At 64.9% G+C, this 18,881-nt stretch overlaps 4 protein-coding genes across 10 annotated transcripts in view; 2 read left to right on the forward strand and 2 right to left on the reverse strand.

Moving 5' to 3' along the window:
• Positions 1 to 6,412, reverse strand: part of ABCB9 (ATP binding cassette subfamily B member 9) — a 33,456-nt gene extending 27,044 nt beyond the window's left edge. Inside the window, exon 1 of the mRNA XM_084867783.1 lies at positions 6,384 to 6,412. The gene's annotated coding sequence lies outside the window, so the exon portion shown is untranslated. The remainder of the gene's footprint in view (positions 1 to 6,383) is intronic.
• On the forward strand, positions 1,355 to 8,080 carry OGFOD2 (2-oxoglutarate and iron dependent oxygenase domain containing 2). 4 transcript variants are annotated; one of them, XM_084867796.1, is made up of 8 exons: positions 1,355 to 2,993; positions 3,029 to 3,252; positions 3,752 to 3,808; positions 4,501 to 4,614; positions 4,699 to 4,798; positions 6,192 to 6,319; positions 6,773 to 7,030; positions 7,099 to 8,080. In XM_084867796.1, exons 1-8 carry the CDS (start codon positions 2,900 to 2,902, stop codon positions 7,360 to 7,362), a joined length of 1,239 nt encoding a protein of 412 aa, XP_084723922.1. In that variant the 5' UTR covers positions 1,355 to 2,899; the 3' UTR covers positions 7,363 to 8,080. The 4 variants fall into 4 exon arrangements, with proteins under 4 accessions (XP_084723922.1, XP_084723921.1, XP_084723924.1 ...); XM_084867795.1 differs by having other exon boundaries at positions 1,377 to 3,322; XM_084867798.1 differs by lacking the exon at positions 1,355 to 2,993 and having other exon boundaries at positions 3,127 to 3,277.
• Positions 8,081 to 8,828: 748 nt separating this feature from the next.
• On the forward strand, positions 8,829 to 11,020 carry ARL6IP4 (ARF like GTPase 6 interacting protein 4). 4 transcript variants are annotated; one of them, XM_084867808.1, is made up of 6 exons: positions 8,829 to 8,918; positions 9,288 to 9,461; positions 9,838 to 10,137; positions 10,221 to 10,338; positions 10,610 to 10,679; positions 10,763 to 11,020. In XM_084867808.1, the coding sequence occupies exons 2-6, from the start codon at positions 9,299 to 9,301 to the stop codon at positions 10,817 to 10,819; spliced, it is 708 nt and encodes a 235-aa protein (XP_084723934.1). In that variant the 5' UTR covers positions 8,829 to 8,918; positions 9,288 to 9,298; the 3' UTR covers positions 10,820 to 11,020. The 4 variants fall into 4 exon arrangements, with proteins under 4 accessions (XP_084723934.1, XP_084723935.1, XP_084723933.1 ...); XM_084867809.1 differs by having other exon boundaries at positions 8,852 to 8,977; XM_084867807.1 differs by having other exon boundaries at positions 8,872 to 9,023.
• A 1,211-nt stretch (positions 11,021 to 12,231) lies between these two features.
• PITPNM2 (phosphatidylinositol transfer protein membrane associated 2) overlaps positions 12,232 to 18,881 on the reverse strand; it is a 93,541-nt gene continuing 86,891 nt past the window's right edge. Inside the window, 8 exon segments of the mRNA XM_084867772.1 lie at positions 12,232 to 13,831; positions 13,833 to 13,970; positions 15,353 to 15,481; positions 15,572 to 15,755; positions 17,520 to 17,669; positions 17,777 to 17,925; positions 18,035 to 18,151; positions 18,498 to 18,614. Coding sequence (XP_084723898.1) covers positions 13,637 to 13,831; positions 13,833 to 13,970; positions 15,353 to 15,481; positions 15,572 to 15,755; positions 17,520 to 17,669; positions 17,777 to 17,925; positions 18,035 to 18,151; positions 18,498 to 18,614 — 1,179 coding nt within the window. The 3' untranslated portion in view covers positions 12,232 to 13,636.

The raw sequence follows: 18,881 nt of genomic DNA on the forward strand, positions 1-18,881 counted from the left end.
TGTGACCAATATCCACTCTGGTTCAGGGTGTTGGTAGTGGGGGAGACTCTGGATGTGTGTGTGTGCGTGTGGTGGGGGAAGGAGCAGAGAGTCTATGGGAAATCTCTTTCTGCTCAATTTTGCTGTGAACCTAAAACTGCTCTTTAAAAAAAAAGTCTACTAAAAATGGTTAAAATGATAAATTTTCATCATGTCTATTTTACTGCAAAAAAAGAATGTTTCCAAACTGGAAACAATGCAAATGCCGTTAGCTCTAGAATGGCTCAGTGAATGGAAGAATGTTCACCCCCACGGAATACTATGCAACCAGGAAAAAGATGGACTGCTGCTACACACCCCACAGAAGAAGCTCAAGAGCATCATGCTGAGTGGAAGAAGCAGTATACAAAAACTACTCCTATGTGGTTTTCTTTGTAGCAAATTCAAGAACAGATCTTTGCTCTTGAGACCCCTGGGAGATGGGCAGGGAGTGAGATGAGGGGACATGGGAAGGGGCTTTCTGTGAAGCTACAATGTCCTGTTTGGGATGTGGGTGCTGGTTACATGGGTGTCTAGTTTGGGAAAATTCACCAAACTGTACCCTTATGATTTGTACCTTTGTTGTGTGGGTACTCCATGTTAATTCAAAGGCATGTGCTACATGTACACACAGACACACAACCTATGCGTATGCATATATACACAGACAGACATACACACGCGTATACGTGCGCACACACACCACCCATGCCGTGCTGGAACCACACAGGATGGGTGTTCTAATGGGCGCTGGGTTTATGGCCCTGGACAGGCCCCTGCACTTCCCCGAGCCTCAGTCTCCTGGTCTGTAAAATGGAGGGAGTGGAGACACCTGCTGCCGTCAATAAAACGCGTCCTTGCCGGCCGGGAGTCACCCTGATTTGGTGCTTACTGCTACAGTCTTCTCGCTGCGGTTCTCTTTGGAGATTGAGCCCAGGCCGGGGTGGGCTGGGGGCTGGGACACTGGCGGCCATGTCTACGCTGACAGCTTGCAAACTGCTGCGAGAGGGAGAAACCTGACCAGGCCGGGAGCTGCTCCCGCCAGGCCAGCTCCCAGCCAGCGCGGTGGAGGCTGGGGAACTGGCCTGCCAGAGGTGGGGGCGGGGCCTGCTGGGGAGAAGGCCGAGAGGTGGGGGGGGGGAGGGGGTGCTGAACACTGAGCTGGGGAAACAGATCCTTTGCTGGCGAGGAGGGCCCTTCACTATCGCTGGGCAATCAAGATGCCTGTGAAACTCTAAACCCCTTCTCAGGCCACACAGCTCTGGGCCGGGAGGCTGGGTCCCCCGGCGGCCATCCTCCTGAAGGAAGACTGGCGGCTTCAGACGGCTTGGGCTGGAACTCAGGTCCCCGTGGCCCAGGGACCTTGATTTTATGCCCGAGGCGGGAGGGGCGCCCAGGCAGACCTTCATAAACAACCAACCGCGCAGTCAGATTGGAGTTCCCTTCCGGCCTCTACCACTTACGGGCTGTGTGACTCTGGGTGGGTCACTGGGCCTCTCTGAGCCTCCTCGTCTACATCGGTAAAGTGAGGAGAGTTCCTGCCCCACAGGGGTTGCTGTGAGGATTAAACAGCTTCCCCTTTGCAGGGAGGGTCAAATCCAAAATGCTAACCGTGGCCTCCTGGGCCCAGGGATTCGGCCCCAATAGCACCTGGTCCCATGGCCTCCAGCTTGCCCTCCCGTGATCCTTGCTGCTCGAGTTCAGCCCACAGCGGACGTTAAGCGACCTGCACCCTGTTCCCCTGCCTAGGACCCTTTCCTGCCGGGTCCTGTGCCGCAGTCAGGGCCCCGCTGATATGGCACTCCTGTGAGGGCCTCGCCGGCCACCTGTCCAAAGAGGCCACCTCAGGCCCTGGGCGTCCTGGCACTCGCCACCAAGTGAGACTAACCTGCTTCCTCACTTGCCCGTCTCCCCTCACTGGACTGAGACCTTCAGAAGGGGAAGGACCTTGTCTGTCACTCAAAACACACTTCCACGTGCACAGCTCACACTCACAGACATACACACTCAGGAAGGTCTGTAAGCCCCTGCCCAGTCAGTGTGAAAACCACTCAGGCTGTTGGTACAGGCTTTGCCCAGAGAGCTGGCGCCCTCTCCTGGTCCCCCGAGGTGCTGGGGAAAGGGGGGACACTGGGGCTGGAGCCTTGGATCCCCAAAGGTGCTGGTGGAGACTGCGGTAGCCGAGGGGTGTGGGGGTGGGGGAGAGAGAGGAATGTGAAGGTCCCTTTTGGGCCCTGGGGCTTCTTTTTTTTAATTTTTATTTTTTTGGGGGCCCTGGGGCTTCTAAGGGCAACGGTTGGGTCTTAGAGCTTAAGTTGCCAGAGAGAAGAAAGGAAGCGGGCTGTGCTGCCTGGGTGAGCGAGAGCAGGTGAATGTGGGTGATTAGGTGTGTGAGAAGTGAGCACCAGTGTGGCATGTGTTCACGAGGGTGTGTACGTGGGGGTGAGTGTGTTGATGGCATGTGTGGTTGCGTGTAAATGTGTTAGCATGGACGTATGTGCTGGAGTGCATGTGTTCACGGTGGCTCACACACATGTAAATTCCCTCCTCATCTCACCCTCACCACTGAACCCCTGTCTCGGTGAACAGGGAAGTCAGAGAGCAGACCCCATGTGTGTCCCTTACTGGTGAGTGACCTGGGGCCAGTCACTGCACCTCGGAGCCTCAGTTTCCCCATCTGTGTAACAGGAAGATGTAGCAGTACCTAGCTCAAGGGTTTGCTGCAGGGATGCAAGGCGGGTGAGAGATCCAGAAGTCCAGCAGAGAGGAAGCTCGGACAACAGGCGCTGTCACTTATAGTCACCCGTTTATCTGGGATCTGGGCGGAAGTCCTGAAGCCCCGAGTCTTCCTCCCCAAACCCATTCCCCGCACAACGCTGTCATGGAGGAAACTCTAGGGCGGGGGTCAGGGCGCCTTTCACTGTCCCCGTGGAGTTGGCTGGTTCTTCAAAAGCTCCGAGCAGGCAAGGGAGGTGGCCAAAGGTCTTGGGGGAAGAGGGGGGAAGGGGAGGCCGAGAACATCTTTCTACACCGCAGACCGTTCTTAGGGGAGTCTTCGTCCTTCTCTGTGCTTGGGAATTTAGACCGGACCCTTGGCTGCCGGAAGTGGGCGTACCCGGAAGTGCTCCTACGGAATCCGCCGGGGCCGCGCCTGCGCGCGCGCCAGTTCACCATGGCGACGGCGGGCGTCCCGCAGCGCTTCTGCCGCTGCGCCTGCTTCTGCTCCGAGAACCTGTACGTGGCGCGCTACGGGCTGCACGTGCGTTTCCGGGGCGAGCAGCAGCTGCGCGCGGACTACGGCCCCGTGAGTGGGTGGCCTCCGTCGGCTCCGCGGAGGAATGCGCGGGAGGGCTGGCGGAGGAGGGACCTTGGTGCCCGGGGTCGCTGGCTCTGCCCGCGTGCTCAGATCTGACCGCCAGTGGCTCGGCCTCGCGGTGCCCCAGTTTCCCCCCCTTCCCTGGGGAAAGCGTAGCTCCCTGGTGAGGCTGTCGTATGGATGAGCTGACATATCTGTGCTTAGGGCAGGGCCTGGCTCAGGGTGGTTTGTCGGTCTCGTGAGAGCAGCTGGGCGCCCCGCTCTGGACTTGGCGCTTACTGCGTCCTTCATCCTCACGACGGTCCTGTGAGGTCCGGGCTCTCCTCTCCATGTGAGGAGGGGAAACTGAGCCTCAAGAGATGTTAAGTGACTTGCCCAGGGTCACGTAGTCGTGTCCATTGACCTCTTTGCTCCTAGATCCTGCGCAGCCGAGGCTGTGTCACCCCCAAGGACTTCCAGCAGCTGTTAGAAGAGGTAACACCCGCCACCCTCCAGCGCCCCTGCACACCCGGCCCAGACCTTCCGGTTTAGATTTGTGTCCCAGTCTCAGGCCTGCCAGTCCCAGATCTCCCTTCACCTCCTTTCCCCCTTCCTGTGCCCGCTCATTGCAGCAGCTGGGGCCTGGCACCAGGAAAAGAGAAAGGGGGGGGGGGGGCTGCCGAGTTGTCTTACTTCATGCCCTTTGAGATGAAAAAATTGGGCTCAACAAGGGGAGTCACTTGCTCAGGGTTTCACAGCACCTGGGGTTGAGTCCTGCCAGGCTCCTGGCTGTTCCTCCTCCGACCCTGCTTCCCCTGCCACCAGGGCTGCTCCGCATCTCGCCCCCCTCCCTCACCTGGGGGTAATGGTGGGAAGCTTCCCGGGAGAGCCCTCGGCAGCCTCTGCTGGGGCTTTGCTCCCCTCCCTGCGGGGCCCCAGCTGGCTGAGGGGCGTCTCAGGGCTGTCCTAGCCCAGAGTGGGCTGGGCCCCCTTCTGGAAGGAGTCCCCTTCAGCTAACAGCGCGGCGCCTGCAATCAACCCCGTCAGAGTCTGGAGCGTAGGAAGACGTGTCTCCCGGCCTGGGCCCCCGCTCTGGCCTTCCTGAGCCTCAGTTTCCTCATCTGTACAATGGCCTCGAGGGGATGAGAGAGGCCCTGTCCTGGTAACCAGGCCCTGTGCCACCCCAGCTGGAGCAGGAGGTGGAGCGGCGGAAGCGCCTAGGGCAGGAGTCGGCTGCCAGGAAAGCCCTCATCGCCAGCTCCTACCGCCCGGCTCGGCCTGAAATCTACACCCCCCTGCAGGTACCCAGCCGGGGCAGGGGACTGGGGGAGGCGGCCTCCGGGCTGGGCCGGCTGCCTGCCCCACAGCGGTGTGTGCCCCCGCAGGAGGCGGCTCTGGCCCCCGAGTTTCTGGCCGCAGCGGAGTACAGCACATCGCCAGGCGCAGACCTCGAGGGCCTCCTCCAGCGGCTGGAGACAGTGTCGGGTGAGGTCTTGACCCTGTGACCTGGCAGGACTTGGGGGTGGAAGACTGGGGTCCCCTCTGTCCAGTATGTGCGCCTCCAAAAACCGAACCAGCAGGGCCCGGGAGGCACAGGAGCAGGGCGTCTGGATTCACCCCCGCACCCACCCAGGAGACACGGCTGCTCAGGGTCTATCAGGCATGAGCCCGCGGGGTGGCGGGGAGCTTACAGAAGGGACAGCTGAGACAGGGCCGGGTGGGCTGGGGTAAAGGATCGGCAGAGGAGGTGAAGGACCCGGCGGGGCCAGCAATGGGGGGGGCGGGGCGCGTTTCTGTCCCTGGACCTGAAGGAGTGGGCCAGGTGAGGTTTCTGAAGCCGCCGGGACCTGGAGCTGTGGGAGGGGCTGCCAGATCACCAGCCGGAGCACAGAGCCCCGCTTCCCAATGCCCTCCTGCCCTCTCCTGCCTCCACCTCCTGCTGGGCTCTCCCAGCAGCAGCCCCAGGCCAGGGGGCCTTGCACGTTCCTTAATCTGTCTGCCTTGGTTTCCTCATTTGTGAAATGGGGACGATAATACCACCCGTCTCGAAAGGTGCCGTGACGATCAGGTGAGAGGTAACGAAGGCACTTAGAGGCTTGAGCATGGTATGTGTACCGGATTCTGGGCCTCGGGGACGCGGTGGGGTGGCAGAGGTAAAAGCCACTCCCCTCCGGGCACCTGCATCCTGTTGGGGCACAGGGTAGAATGAACCCCCCCCCCCTCCGGGCTGGGAGGGCACTCATCACCATCCACTCCACAGCAGCTGAAGTGGTGAGGAGGCGGTTTGGGTGGGGCTGGGGCTGCTCCTGAGTCGGCCAGAATGTGCGTGTCCGCCGAGAATGCGCCGGTTTCCATCCTGAGCCGGCCTCTTCCCCACGGGGGCCCCCTCAGCCTTCCCTGCGGGGAACGGGAACTCCAAGAAACCTCTGGATTGGGGTGCAGACTCGGTGGTTCCCTGGGGCGAGGGGTGCATCCTGGCGCAGCCCCGAGGCTGGCCTGCTGGGTGTCCTCGGGCTAACACCCCCCCCCCCATCTCAGGGCCTCATGGGAACTCACATCTGAGGCAGAAGGCTAGACTGTGGGCACCCTTGGGAGCAGGATGAGAGGCTCCAGGGATGTGTGGGGGTGGAAGTGAGGGAGAATAGACCCCCACCCCCACCCCCGAGCTGATACCATACAGCACTTAATCCTCATCATAGCCCCGAGAGGGGTATTGAGTTCCCAAGCTACCCCCATTATACAGATGAGGAAACTGAGACCGGGGAAGTGAAAAGGCATGCCCAGGCTCACACAGCTCGGGGGGACTGAGACGCATCCATAAGCTCACCCCCCACCTCACCCCCGGCCAACCGGCTCCCCCCCCCCCCCCCCACCACAGAGGAGAAGCGGATCTACCGGCTGCCGGTGTTCACCGCGCCGTTCTGCCAGGCGCTGCTGGAGGAGCTGGAGCACTTCGAGCGGTCGGACATGCCCAAGGGCAGACCCAACACCATGAACAACTACGGGGTGGGTGCGGCTCTGCCGGCGGGCGGAGGGGCAGGGACACGGGGGCCCGGGGGGACTGACTGACCTGCAGGGCTGTGGGCCAGCTGTGCAGCCTCTGTGCTTCAGTCTCTCTGTAAAGGAAAAGGGCAGGATTATGGAGTTAAACAAGGGACACCGTTGGGTAAAGGATCGGCAGAGGAGGTGAAGGACCTCGGCAGGGCCAGCAATGGGGGCGGGGGGATTTCTGTCTCTGGACCTGAAGGAGTGGGCCAGGTGACGTTTCTGACGCTGCAGGGACCTGGAGCTGTGAAAGGGGCTGCCAGGCAACCAGCGGGAGCACACAGCTCAGCTCCCCAATGCCCTCCTGCCCTCTCCTGCCTCACCTCCTGCTGGGCTCTCCCACTGGCCAAACCCAGCAGCAGCCCCAGGCCACGTTCCCTGCTAATCCTTCCCTCACTGGCACCCTCCTCCCAGGTGCTGCTGCACGAGCTGGGCCTGGATGAGCCGCTGGTGACGCCGCTGCGGGAGCGCCTCCTGCGGCCGCTGATGGCCCTCCTATACCCGGACTGCGGCGGGGGCTGGCTGGACAGCCACCGGGCCTTCGTGGTCAAGTACGCCCCCGGCCAGGACCGGGAGCTGGGCTGCCACTACGACAACGCCGAGCTGACCATCAACGTGTCCCTGGGCAAGGCCTTCACCGGGGGCGCCCTGTACTTCGGGGACCTCTTCCAGGTGAGTGTGTGTGTGTGACCCCCGGGGCCGGGCCGGGGGTGCCCAGGCCTGACCCCCGCTGTCCGCAGGCGCCTTCGGCCCTGGCCTCGCCCCTGGAGGTGGAGCACGTGGTGGGCCAGGGCGTGCTGCACCGGGGCGGCCAGCTGCACGGGGCCCGGCCCCTGGGCGCCGGCGAGCGGTGGAACCTCATCGTGTGGCTCCGGGCCTCCGCCGTGCGCAACCGCCTCTGCCCCATGTGCTGCCGCAAGCCCGACCTGGTGGACGCCGAGGGCTTCGGCGACGGCTTCACCCGCGAGGAGCCCGCCACCGTGGACGTGTGTGCGATGACCTGAGCCCGGGCGGGACCCGTGCGGGGGCGGCGGGACAGCAGAGGGCTCTGCCCCCTCGGCGTGGCGTGGGCAGGGCAGAATAAAGGCCCTGCAGCCCTCGGGACTTCTTGGTTCAAAAGGACACGCAGGCTCCGGGTCATTCTTTCTGCAGACGGGCTGCTGGCCCAGGTCTGTGAGAAGCAGAACCTGAGGTGGGGGTTCCTGCTCGTCGACGGAGGAGGGAGGCCAAGAAGCAGGAAAGGCAGGGAGGAGCCGGGCCGAGGGGCAGGTGCACATGGCCGATCCCCGGGAGCCCGGGAGCATGGACCCACCAGTTCGCCTCAGCTTCAGCGGCTGGCTGCAGGGTGTGCTGGGAGAGGGCATGGCGGGGGGAGGGGGTGTGTGTGAATGAGGACTCCAGCACAAGGGGCTCCCGGTGGCCCAGGGGATCTCCCAGAGGCCCAGGTGTCGCTGTCAGCATCTGGCAGGACAGCTGGGGTGAGTGCCGTCCATAAAGGGGGTCTGGGTGGCTGGTGACGATGGTGTGGAGGGGTTAAGAAGCAGGACCTCTGGAGCCAGACTGTCTGGGTTCAGATTCTGATTCTGCCACCTCCAGCTCTGTGACTGGGTGAGCCCCTGGACCTCTTTGTGCCTCCGTTTCCTCATCTGGATAGTGCCTATGTCTTAGAGCTGTTGTGAGAGTCAAATGCTATATAAACTTTATAAAGTGCTTTATAACAGCCCTCTGCGTCTGCCGGTGTCATTACTGAAGAGTTTGCAACTTGGTAGCCCCCCAAATTGGGAGAGGAGTGCAGCTGTGCACACGGGGCAGCCCATCTGAACACCAGGCATTTCTGTACGGAAGTCCGGGGTTCTGGCTTCCCTGGGAAGGTGGGAAGGTCTGGGGACACCAGACGCCATTCCCACACTGCAGAAATCGGCTGGAGCAGAGTCTTCGCTGCCCGTGGCACACACACCTGTGGGGCACCCCTCAGAGGAGCCCCTTCCTCATTCACTGCCATGATCTCTCTGGCCCCTCATAGACATTTGAGCTGACCATCTCCACATGGGGACGTTGGAAAGACCAGGGCGTCTCAGCCCTGGAATTCACGGCTTGATGGAGTGGACAGGTGGGCAGACAACCCAGGTTGGGCGGGGGGCGGAGGGGGGAAAGGGGAGAGTGCAAGGGGGGTAGAGGAGGGGAGTCACTTTCTCTGGGACCCAGGGAGACTGGTGCTGCGGAAGCCCTGGAAGGGCAGTCTTGGAGGAGGGCACAACTGCAGCAAAGGGCCTGCGAGCTCGGGGACTGGCGCCCAGCTGCGGAGCACGCCTCCCGGCTGGGAGCTGCGGGCGCAGGCACTGCCTCGCACCGGCCTGGAGGTGGAATCTCCTGGCTCGCCTCTGAAACCCAGGTGGGCGCGCCAGACTCCCGGTTCCTGAGTCGCCCCGGAGACGGAACTAGAGGCGGCACAGCCCCGCTTCGCAGCCGGACGGCCTCTCAGAGCACCGGCCCGGCCGGAAGTCCCCTCCCCGCCACCGCTTCCTCACGCGAGGGCGTGGCGCGGGGGTCGGCCCCGGTGGCCAGTTGAGGAGGGAACGGGCCACCCCGGGGACCTTCCTTGAGGCGGAGGGCGCGAGGGTGCGGGTGGGCGCGCGTGGAGAGGGATTCAGAACGCACCTGGCGGGTGAGGGTCGCGGCCGTTCCCAGGGACGCCGGAGCCGCCTGCGCAGGCGCGGAGCCTCCCGGCGGCGGGGGGCGGGCCCTTAAAGGGGCCGCGGCGGTGGGCCCGGCGTCCCCGGCGGGTAGTGCGTGGTCGAGGATCGTGCGTGAGGTGGCTGCGGGGTGGCTCACATCCCTGCCCCGGGGGGAATGGGGGACGGGCCCTGAGGACTTGGGCGCCCGGTCTGCGGGCTGAGAGCCTCCGATTGCCCGCGTCTCCCGTCTGCAGAGCGCGGCGCCATGGCTCCCGGCGGCTCCCGCAAGCGCTCGAGGAGTCGCAGCCGCTCGCGGGGACGAGGGTCGGAAAAGAGGAGGAGGAAGAGCAGCAAGGACGACCGGGGCAGCTGTTCGGCTTCTAGGTCCCACGACCGCAAGGCCAGCACCACCTCCTCGGGGGCGGAGGGTGAGGCCGCGGGCAGCGGGAAGGCCAGCTGGGCGGGCTTCCCCGGGGCGGCTGCAGGGAAATCGCGGGGGGCGGTGGTCAGAGGGGTGCGGAGCACAGCGTGCACGTCCGGATGGAAAGACACCCCGGGGTCCAGGGGCAGGGCCGGCCCATTGAGCATGCATTGCTTCGTGCAAATGCTTAGTCTTGCTTTCTGTGCAGCGGGGCCTGAGCTCGGGGGTTTGGGCGCCCTGCACCTGGTCAAGCAGGGCAGTGCCTCTGGGGACAGTGCTGATCCCTGCAGGAGGTCTCACTCTTCCATCCAGAGCAAGGGGGCAGTTTACTCCCCTCGAGGCCTTCCAGCCTCACCTCCCTGCCTCACCTCCCTGCATCACAGAGAGAAGCAAACACCAGGCTCGGAGAAGACCACGTTCCAGCTCCTCCTCCTCCTCCTCTTCCAGTTCTCCCAGCTCCTCTTCCTCCTCTTCGTCGTCCTCCTCCTCCTCCTCCAGCCATGGCCGGAAGAAGCGGGGGAAGCACAAGGACAAGAAGAGGAGGAAGAAGAAGAAGAAGAAGAAAAGGAAGAAGAAGCTGAAGAAGAAAGACGAGAAGGCCGAGGTGCAGCCGCCGGAGGCTCTGCCGGGCCCCTCGCTGGACCAGTGGCACCGGTCCGCGGGGGAGGAGGAGGACGGCCCAGGTACGGGGCTGCGGGGTGAGCGGGGCCAGGAGGGCCCCCTCCCCGCGGTCCGACCACCACCTCCCCGCCGTCGCCCCCTCCAGTCCTGACAGATGAGCAGAAGTCGCGCATCCAGGCCATGAAGCCCATGACCAAGGAGGAGTGGGACGCGAGGCAGAGCGTCATCCGCAAGGTGGTGGACCCGGAGACCGGCCGCACCAGGTGGGGAGAGGGCGGCGGAGCCGACCCCTGGCCCGCGCCTGCAGGGGGAGGGGTGGTGGCTGCAGGACGGGAGAGTCCCTGTGGATGGACTCCCGAGGCGGCTGCAGGGTCATCGGAGAGCCAGTGCTGCTGATCTGATGGCAGAGCCCACCAGGCCTCCGTGTCCCTGTCCCGGGGTGGGGGCGGGGAGGAGGGCAGGGAGGTGGGGGGCTGGGGCGCCTATGGTTGTCGCTCTGGCATCAGAGGCTCAGCCTGCTCCCCTCTCCCCCAGGCTCATTAAGGGAGACGGCGAGGTCTTGGAGGAAATAGTAACCAAGGAAAGGCACCGGGAGATCAACAAGGTGGGTCCCTCCCCTCCCTCCGCCCGGGGTCCGGCCCCCGCTGCCTGTGTGACGCGCCCCCTCCCCTGTGCTCTCTCACCCAGCAAGCCACCCGAGGGGACGGCCTGGCCTTCCAGATGCGAGCGGGGCTGCTGCCCTGAGGCCCCGCTGACCGGGGTCCGTGGGCGATGTCGGTGGCGTGACAGGGTGGGCAGCAGGCGGCCACCTGGGTGCCATGCGTCCTCTCCTGTGGACCGGCCTCCGTGCAGCCGCCTCTCCGTCCCTGTCCCGCTCGGCTCCTGCCCCCGGAGGAGCACCGCTGCCCCCGGAGGAGCACCGCTGCCCCATTAAACGTCCCGGCTGAGACGTCGTGTGCGCTGCTTCTTGTGTGGAGGGAGGGGAGGAGGGGGCCGCCGGCCGCAGGGGGAGCGGGTGTACCTGGTGCTCATCCTCGGTGAGCCCGCCTGGGGCACCCCCACCCCAGCCGTATCCCGAACTGGAGACTGGGCTCTTTAACCCGATTCCCTCCGGCTGGGGGAAGGTCCCTGTGCTGGGCCGGGGGTCCAGGGCTCCCACGGGTGCCGCTGCGCAGAGTGCGTCCGGCACAGGCCATGCGCCCGCCCCCCCTCCCCCTCCCGCCCCCACTGCTCTGGTGGCTGGTGCAGTAACGAGGCCCAGGAGGAAGCCTTGGAGCTCCTTTAATTGGTGTGACGGACAATCAGACAATGGCACTGGATACAGAGCACACTCAGGCCCGATGGCGCGGGGACAGCGAGGGTGGGGGCGCGGGGGAGTCAGGACACTGCTCACACACGGCCTGGACAGACAGACAGGAGGGGCTGAGACGCAGACCAACGTGGCTGGCGGGTGGGTCTCTGCTGACTCCCTCTCTGAAGATCCAGGAGGAGGCAGGGGGGGCGGTGTGGGCGGGGGCGGGGCTGGGAGCGGGCGAAGGCGGCCACCCTGACAGGCCCCCGTGGGGGGCAGTCAGCGCGGCCCGCCTCACCCTTTGGTGATGACCGGTCAGGCCTGAGCCCTCAGCTCAGCACCCGCCGCTGTAAACATTTTTGGTATTTTTTAAAGGACTCTGCTCTCCCTCTCCGTTTCTGAGAAACCGGTGCTTCCTCAGGAGGCGGCTGTGCCTGCGGGAAGGTCAGGGAGGCAGGAAGCACACCTGGGCGCGGGAGCCGGCGGGAGGCTGGCCGCCCGCCGCAGCGTCTATGGCTAAGGAGAGGCCCGGCTATTGCTGTTGTCCTCGGCATGGCTGGCGGCGGCCGGGCAGGAGGCGGGAGCGCAGAGCTGCCGGGGGCTCCCGCTGGGAGAGGCCAGCCCCCCGCCCACGGCCTCCCCCGGCCGAGGAGCCTCGGCCGTTATTGCAGGCGGGCGCGGGCCGAGCTCTTCCAGGCGCGTCTCCGATGGCTAGTCATCCAGGCGGGGGCCAGGCGGGGCCGGCGGAGGCCGCGGCACTGGCCCCGGGGCCCCTGGCGGGGCTGATTGTCGGCCGAGCAATCCCCCTGGGGAGCAGGGGTCAGATATTGCACTTCCACTGCAACAGTGACGTTAGGACTCAGTCTATAAAACAACCGGTGCTTTATACAGAACGCCCAAAACAACAAAAAAAAGCTACATCTTAAATACGGATAAACCTGAAGGTCCGTCCCCCAGTTTCCTCTGCACAAAATAAATAGCTTCACTCTGTGTAGGCCCCCCTCGAAGAACATTTACACGACCCTGTGACTGTACATATCTACACGCGGGGAAATGTGGACGGCGGGCGGGGCACCTCCACACCACAGCCCGAGAGGCCCCGGGGCCGTTCCCAGGCTGGCAGCAGCTTCTCAGATACGGAGCCTCCGGCCGGACGGCCTCGGAGAAGGTGGAGGAGCCGCAGAGGGGCCGCCGGAGCCGAGCGCCACAGCTGAGATCACAGCCGGGCCTGGGCGGGAGGGCTGGCGCGCAGACCCCTGCAGGCCGGCGTGGTCCGGGCCGGGAGGACGGGAAGCCGTAGCTGCCTGTCCTCGAGCTAACGACTGGAGGAGCCATGGCTTCTTAGACTCGGCGTGGGAACGGAACCGGCGTTAAGAAAAACCCAAGTGTGCACCCACCCATCCGAGTAGAAATCGGGTGGGGCAGGAGGCCGGGCCGGGCCCCCGAGCCAGGCTGGGCTCCCTCACAGTGCTGGGTGTCTCCGTGCGGAGGGGCTGCGCTTGGTGCTGCGAGAGTTAAGAAAAGGAAGCAGCCTGGGGTTGCTCGTTTAAAAAAACCTCGTAGAAATCAGATCGGAGAAGTAGAAAGGTGTAGAAACGCGGGCGGGCCCGGCCGAGGCCGAGGTGAGGATTGGGAGAGGCGGCCGGGCTGTGCCAGGCCGCCCCGGGCTCCAGGCGGAGCTGCAGAGATTAAGATTCGGCCTCTCTTTCCTTTCCTGCTTGCACAGGGTGTGCTGCCCTGGGGCCTTCCGTGTGGCAGGAGGTCCTGGTTCCGCAGAAGGTGACTGTTCATGCTGGCGAACGCGTCTGCAGCCACAGGGGAGGACAATGGGCCTCTGCTCCCAAAAACCAGAACCAGTGAGGCCGGAGAGCGAACTCCCGTCAACAAGCAGCAGCTGCGACCCGGCGGGAGGGCACGGGGCGGGGGTCGGGCAAGCTAGTGGCCAGGGAGGTGGCAGGCTGGGCCCAGGCCTGGCGTCCGGACGCTGCGAGGTCCACGCAGGGCGGTCGTCCAGGAGAACCTTTTAGGCGGGGCCGCAGGAGGGTCCCGGCCCCTCTGCCGTCCTGGGGCTGGCTGTCCCGCCAGCTTCCAACGGGGACCCCTGAAGCCCTGGGACGCAAGGCAGGGCTAGGAGGGCTCGTGTGGCCCGTGTCCTCTGCTGGGCCCCGGGACAAGTCTGTCCCCAGCCGCCGCGTGTGCCCGGCCAGGCCTCCTGGTGGGCGGCCGCCGGCCTAGCACCATGGAGCCCGCAGCACCTCAGGCAGGGCGCCCTACTTGGGGCCCGCGGCCGCCCCCGGGTCCAGCCGGCCGGCCATGGTCCGGCCCCAGCAGCCGGCCGCCACGCTCATGCTGCGCTGGCCTCGCTGCTCGCCGCCGTCCGGCTGGCTCTGCGTCCGCTCGTGCCTGAGGCCGGGCGCGCTGGGCTGGGCCGAGATGGTCCGGAGCAGGTGGTTGCGGGAGCGCAGAGCGCAGGAAGTCGCCCTGGCCGGGCAGGCCGAAGCTGCCCTTGCGCAGCGCCATGCGGGTGGCCGTGTTGCGGGCCGGCCGCGCCCGGTGGTTGTACTTGAGCTGGGCCAGGTGGGCCGCGTAGCCGTCCGTGATGAACTGCGGGGGCGGGGCCGTGAGGGCGGGCCCCCCGCCTTCCCCCCTGCCCGTGCTGCCCCCCCCCACCGCTCACCGGGCACCGCCCCCCTCCCCCCCCCCCCCGTGCTGCCCACCCCCCACCGCTCACCGGGCACTGCCCCCCTCCCCCCCTGCCCGTGCTGCCCACCCCCCACCGCTCACCGGGCACTGCCCCCCATCCCCCGCCCCCCCGTGCTGCCCACCCCCCACCGCTCACCGGGCACTGCCCCCGTCCCCCCCTGCCCCGTGCTCCCCCCCCCACCGCTCACCGGGCACTGCCCCCCCTCCCCCGCCCCGTGCTGCCCACCCCCCCACCGCTCACCGGGCACTGCCCCCCTCCCCCCCTGCCCCGTGCTGCCCCCCCCACCGCTCACCGGGCACTGCCCCCCTCCCCTGCCCCATGCTGCCCACCCCCCACCGCTCACTGGGCACTGCCCCCCTCCCCCGCCCCATGCTGCCCACCCCCCACCGCTCACCGGGCACCGCCCCCCCTCCCCCCGCCCCGTGCTGCCCACCCCCCACCGCTCACCGGGCACTGCCCCCCCTCCCCCCCGTGCTGCCCCCCCCACCGCTCACCGGGCACTGCCCCCCCTCCCCCCCCGTGCTGCCCACCCCCCCCCCGCTCACCGGGCACCGCCCCCCCTCCCCCCCTGCCCCGTGCTGCCCACCCCCCACCGCTCACCGGGCACTGCCCCCCTCCCCCCCCGCCCCGTGCTGCCCACCCCCCCACCGCTCACCGGGCACCGCCCCCCCTCCCCGCCCCGTGCTGCCCACCCCCACCGCTCACCGGGCACTGCCCCCCTCCCCCCCTGCCCCGTGCTGCCCACCCCCCCACCGCTCACCGGGCACTGCCCCCCTCCCCCCCGCCCCGTGCTGCCCACCCCCCCACCGCTCACCGGGCACCGCCCCCCTCCCCCCCTGCCCCGTGCTGCCCACCCCCCACCGCTCACCGGGCACTGCCCCCCCTCCCCGCCCCGTGCTGCCCACCCCCCACCGCTCACCGGGCACTGCCCCCCCTCCCCCGCCCCGTGCTGCCCACCCCCCACCGCTCACCGGGCACTGCCCCCCCTCCCCCGCCCCGTGCTGCCCACCCCCCCCACCGCTCACCGGGCACTGCTCTCCCCGCCCCCCCCCCCGCGTGCTGCCCACCCCCCCCACCGCTCACCTGGCACTGCTCCCCCCCTATGCTGCCCCCCCCACCCCGCGCACCTGGCACTGCTCTCCTCCCTCCCCCATGCTGCCCACCACCCCCACCCCTCACCTGGCACTGCTCTCCCCTCCCCGCCCACTCACCTGGCACTGCTCTCCTACCCCCCCCCCCCCCCGCTCACCTGTCACTGCCCCCCCCCCCCCCGCCCGCTCACCTGGCACTGCTGCTGCAGCTTCTTGGTGGGCCGGCCCACGATGTAGATCTGCATGGGGGACAGGCTGATGGAGCTGTAGACCACCACGTCCTTGGTGGAGCCGTAGGCCGCGTGCGCGCGCAGGTGCAGCTGCGGGAGGGGGGGAGAGGGTGTGGGCACGGCGGCTCCGCCCCCGCCCCGCCCCGCCAGCCCCGCCCCGCCCCGCCCGCCCGGCCCCACCTCGGAGATGAGCAGCTTCAGGAAGTTGGCCTTGTGCCGCAGCGGGTCGTGCACCAGGCCGTCGCAGAAGGACACCACGCCGTGGGGGAAGTTGTGCTGGGCCAGCCACGCCACCACCCGCTGCTTCTGCATGTCGGGCCGGCCCGTCACGTAGATGATGAGGTAGCCCAGGTCCTGCCAGTGCCTGGGGAGCGAGGGGCAGGCCTGGCGTCCCACAGCCACCCCGTGCCCCTTCCTGGGGAGCCTGCCACCGGCCCGGCCCGCGCCTACTTGGGCCACGGGAGGGGGCGCCTCTGGCCCGGCTCCCACAGTAACAGTAACAACAACACGGTGGCGGCCCCAGTGTAGACCCACGCCTTAGCCACACAGTCCCACAGAGCGCCCGGTCTGCGAGGGCCCCTCCCAGCCAGGGGCCTGAAGCACCAACACCAAGAGGCCCAACGAGCCCTCGCTGGTGTGGCTCAGTGGATAGAGCGCCAGCCTGTGGACTGAGGGTTCCCGGGTTTGATTCCAGCCAAGGGCAGGTGCCCAGGTTGCAGGCTCGATCCCTAGTAGGGGCCTGTAGGAGGCAGCCAATCGATGATCCTCTCATCATTGATGTTTCTATGGCTCCCTCTCCCTTCCTTTCTGAAATCAATAAAAGTATATATATATATATATATATATATATATATATATTAGATATTTGCCTCTTTTTTTGTGAATATTTTATTGATTTTGTACAGAGAGGAAGGGAGAGAGACAGAGAGCTAGAAACATTGATGAGAGAGAGTCATCGATCAGCTGCCTCTTGCACACCCCCTACCGGGGATATGCCTGCAACCAAGGTACATGCCCTTGACCGGAATCGAACCCGGGACCCTTCAGTCTCCAAGCCGACGCTCTATCCACTGAGCCAAACCGGTCTCGGCCAATAAAAGTATATTTAAAAAAAAAAGGTCAAGTGAAGCCGGGCTGACGTGGGGAGGTGGTTGAGCGTCGACCTATGAACCAGGAGGTCACGGTTCCTGGTCAGGGCACACAGCCAGGTTGAGGGCTCAATCCCCAGGGTGGGGCATGCAGGAGGCAGCCCATCAATGATCCTCTCTCATCATTGATGTTCCTATCTCTGTCCCTCTCCCTTCCTCTCTGAAATCAATAAAAAAAATATATTTTTTTAAAAAGAGGTCAAGCCGATGTGGTACATCTACACTATGGAATACTATGCTGCCATAAAAAAGAAGGAATTCTCATCATTTGCAGCAACCTGGATAGAACTAGAGAACATCATGCTGAGTGAAATAAGCCAGTCAATGAAAGAGAAATACCACATGGCCTCACTCATTTATGGATATTAAAAAACATTATAAACTGACAAACCAAAAGATAAATCTAAAGACAGTAAAGCAACAAGTAGACTGTAAAATTACAGCGGGGAGATCTGGGGGAGATAAGAGATCAACCGAAGGTCTTGTATACATGCATATAAGTACAACCAATGGACACAAAACTCTGGGGAGGGAGGGTATGTATGGGAGGGGGGGGCAATGTTAAAATACGTACACAGATAATAATTTAATAAAAAAAAGAAAAAAAAGAAGAAAAAAAAAAAGAGGTCAAGCCGAAACCAGTTTAGTCTAGTGGACAGAGCATCGGCCTGCGGACTGAGAGGTCCTGGGTTCGATTCCGGTCAAGGGCATGTACCGTGGTTGCGGGCACATCCCCAGTAGGGGATGTGCAAGAGGCAGCTGATCGATGACTCTCTCTCATTGATGTTTCTAACACTCTATCTCTCTCCCTTCCTCTCTGTAAAAAATCAATAAAATATATATTAAAAAAAAATTAAGTAAAAAGAGGTCAAGTGAAGGTCACAGAGCTAGTAAGAGGCGGTGCTACCTTCAAGGTCCCTGACAAACGTCCCCCACGCTGGCACCCGGGCCCCGCCGCCAAGCCCCTCGGGCCCACTCACCGCACCACGTCCACGGCGCCCGCCCGCACTTTGGGGTCGCTGCCCATGATGGACACGCTGGCGGCAAAGGAGCCGTCGATGCTGAAGACCACGAACTCCGTGCCCCGGGGCAGCACGGTGATGTAGCTGTCGGCAAACGTGTGGTCTCCCCTGGGGGGTGGGGGGGCCCGGCTCATCAGAACTCACCGGAGTCCCTTCCTCCCGTCCCGGAGGAGGACCCCCGCCCACCCGCCCGCCCGCCCCGACGAGGCGCGCACCTGACCACCATCTTCACAGGGTACACGCCCACGCCCAGGCGGTGCGCCTCGGGGATGGCATAGGACACGCGCCCGCTGCTGTTGGTCACCAGCGTGTCCAGGTACAGCCACTCCCCCGAGGGCGGCTGCGTCATGATGTGCACGTCCACCTGGGGCCGGGCGGGCTGGTCAGGGCTGGGCCGTGCCGCGGGCCTCCCACCCCCACCCCCGGCCACAGGGCGCAGGCAGGGGCTCCCGCCGTCTCCCCAGCGCCCTCACCTTCTCCCCCGTCAGGGTGACCATGTCCAGGGGCCCGTACATGAACCGGCCCGTCAGCACCTGCGGGCCGTCCTCGTTGGCGACGGCGTCATTGATCCGGTGGTTGGCTGTCACGTTCTGGGGAGGGGAGGGGAGGGGCGGGGTCAGGGTGGGGAGGGGAGGGGCGGTTGGGGTCTCCCATGGGCCTGTGTGGGGGGAGCTGGGCTTAAGGCCAGAAAGCCCAGGTTCAAGTCCAGCTCAGCCACGGAGCCACGTGGCCGTGGGGGAGTGGGGGAGCCGCGGCACCTCCCCTGGCTGTGAGTGGGGTGCTGGCTCCAGTCTCACAGCCGGGGGTGGGGTGGGGGTGGGGGTAAAAGAGACAGCACGCTTCCGGGAACTCGGTCACTGCATCTGTGAGACGGGTCTCCTTGTGGGGATTCCACAGGACGGCACACCGGGGCCCGGGCACCCCGAGGACCCTCACCCGCAGCTTCACGTGGGTCCTCTTGCGCTGCCACTTCTCTCTCGGCTTCGAGGGTGTGAACACCGAGACCTCCTTGCCGTCCAGCTCCAAGATGCTGGAGTTGTCGTGCCTCATGACCTGGGAGGGAGCGGGGAGAGGGCACACGGAGCAGGCTCGAGCCTGGGCCCCCTGTTCCAGGACCCGGAACCAGGAAGTGGTGGCCCAGCCGGTGTGGCTCCGCGACCGGGAACCAGGAGGTCACGGCTCCAATCCTGGTCGGGGCACATGCCAGGGTTGGGAGCTTGATCCCCAGGAGAGGGTGTGCAACAGGCAACCCATCAGTGATTCTCTCTCATCATTGATGCTTCTCTCTCTCTTCCTCTCCTGAAATCAATTATAAAACAG

The sequence above is a fragment of the Pipistrellus hanaki genome, assembly GCF_964339955.1.
Source record: "Pipistrellus hanaki genome assembly, chromosome: 19".
Classification (NCBI taxonomy): domain Eukaryota; kingdom Metazoa; phylum Chordata; class Mammalia; order Chiroptera; family Vespertilionidae; genus Pipistrellus; species Pipistrellus hanaki.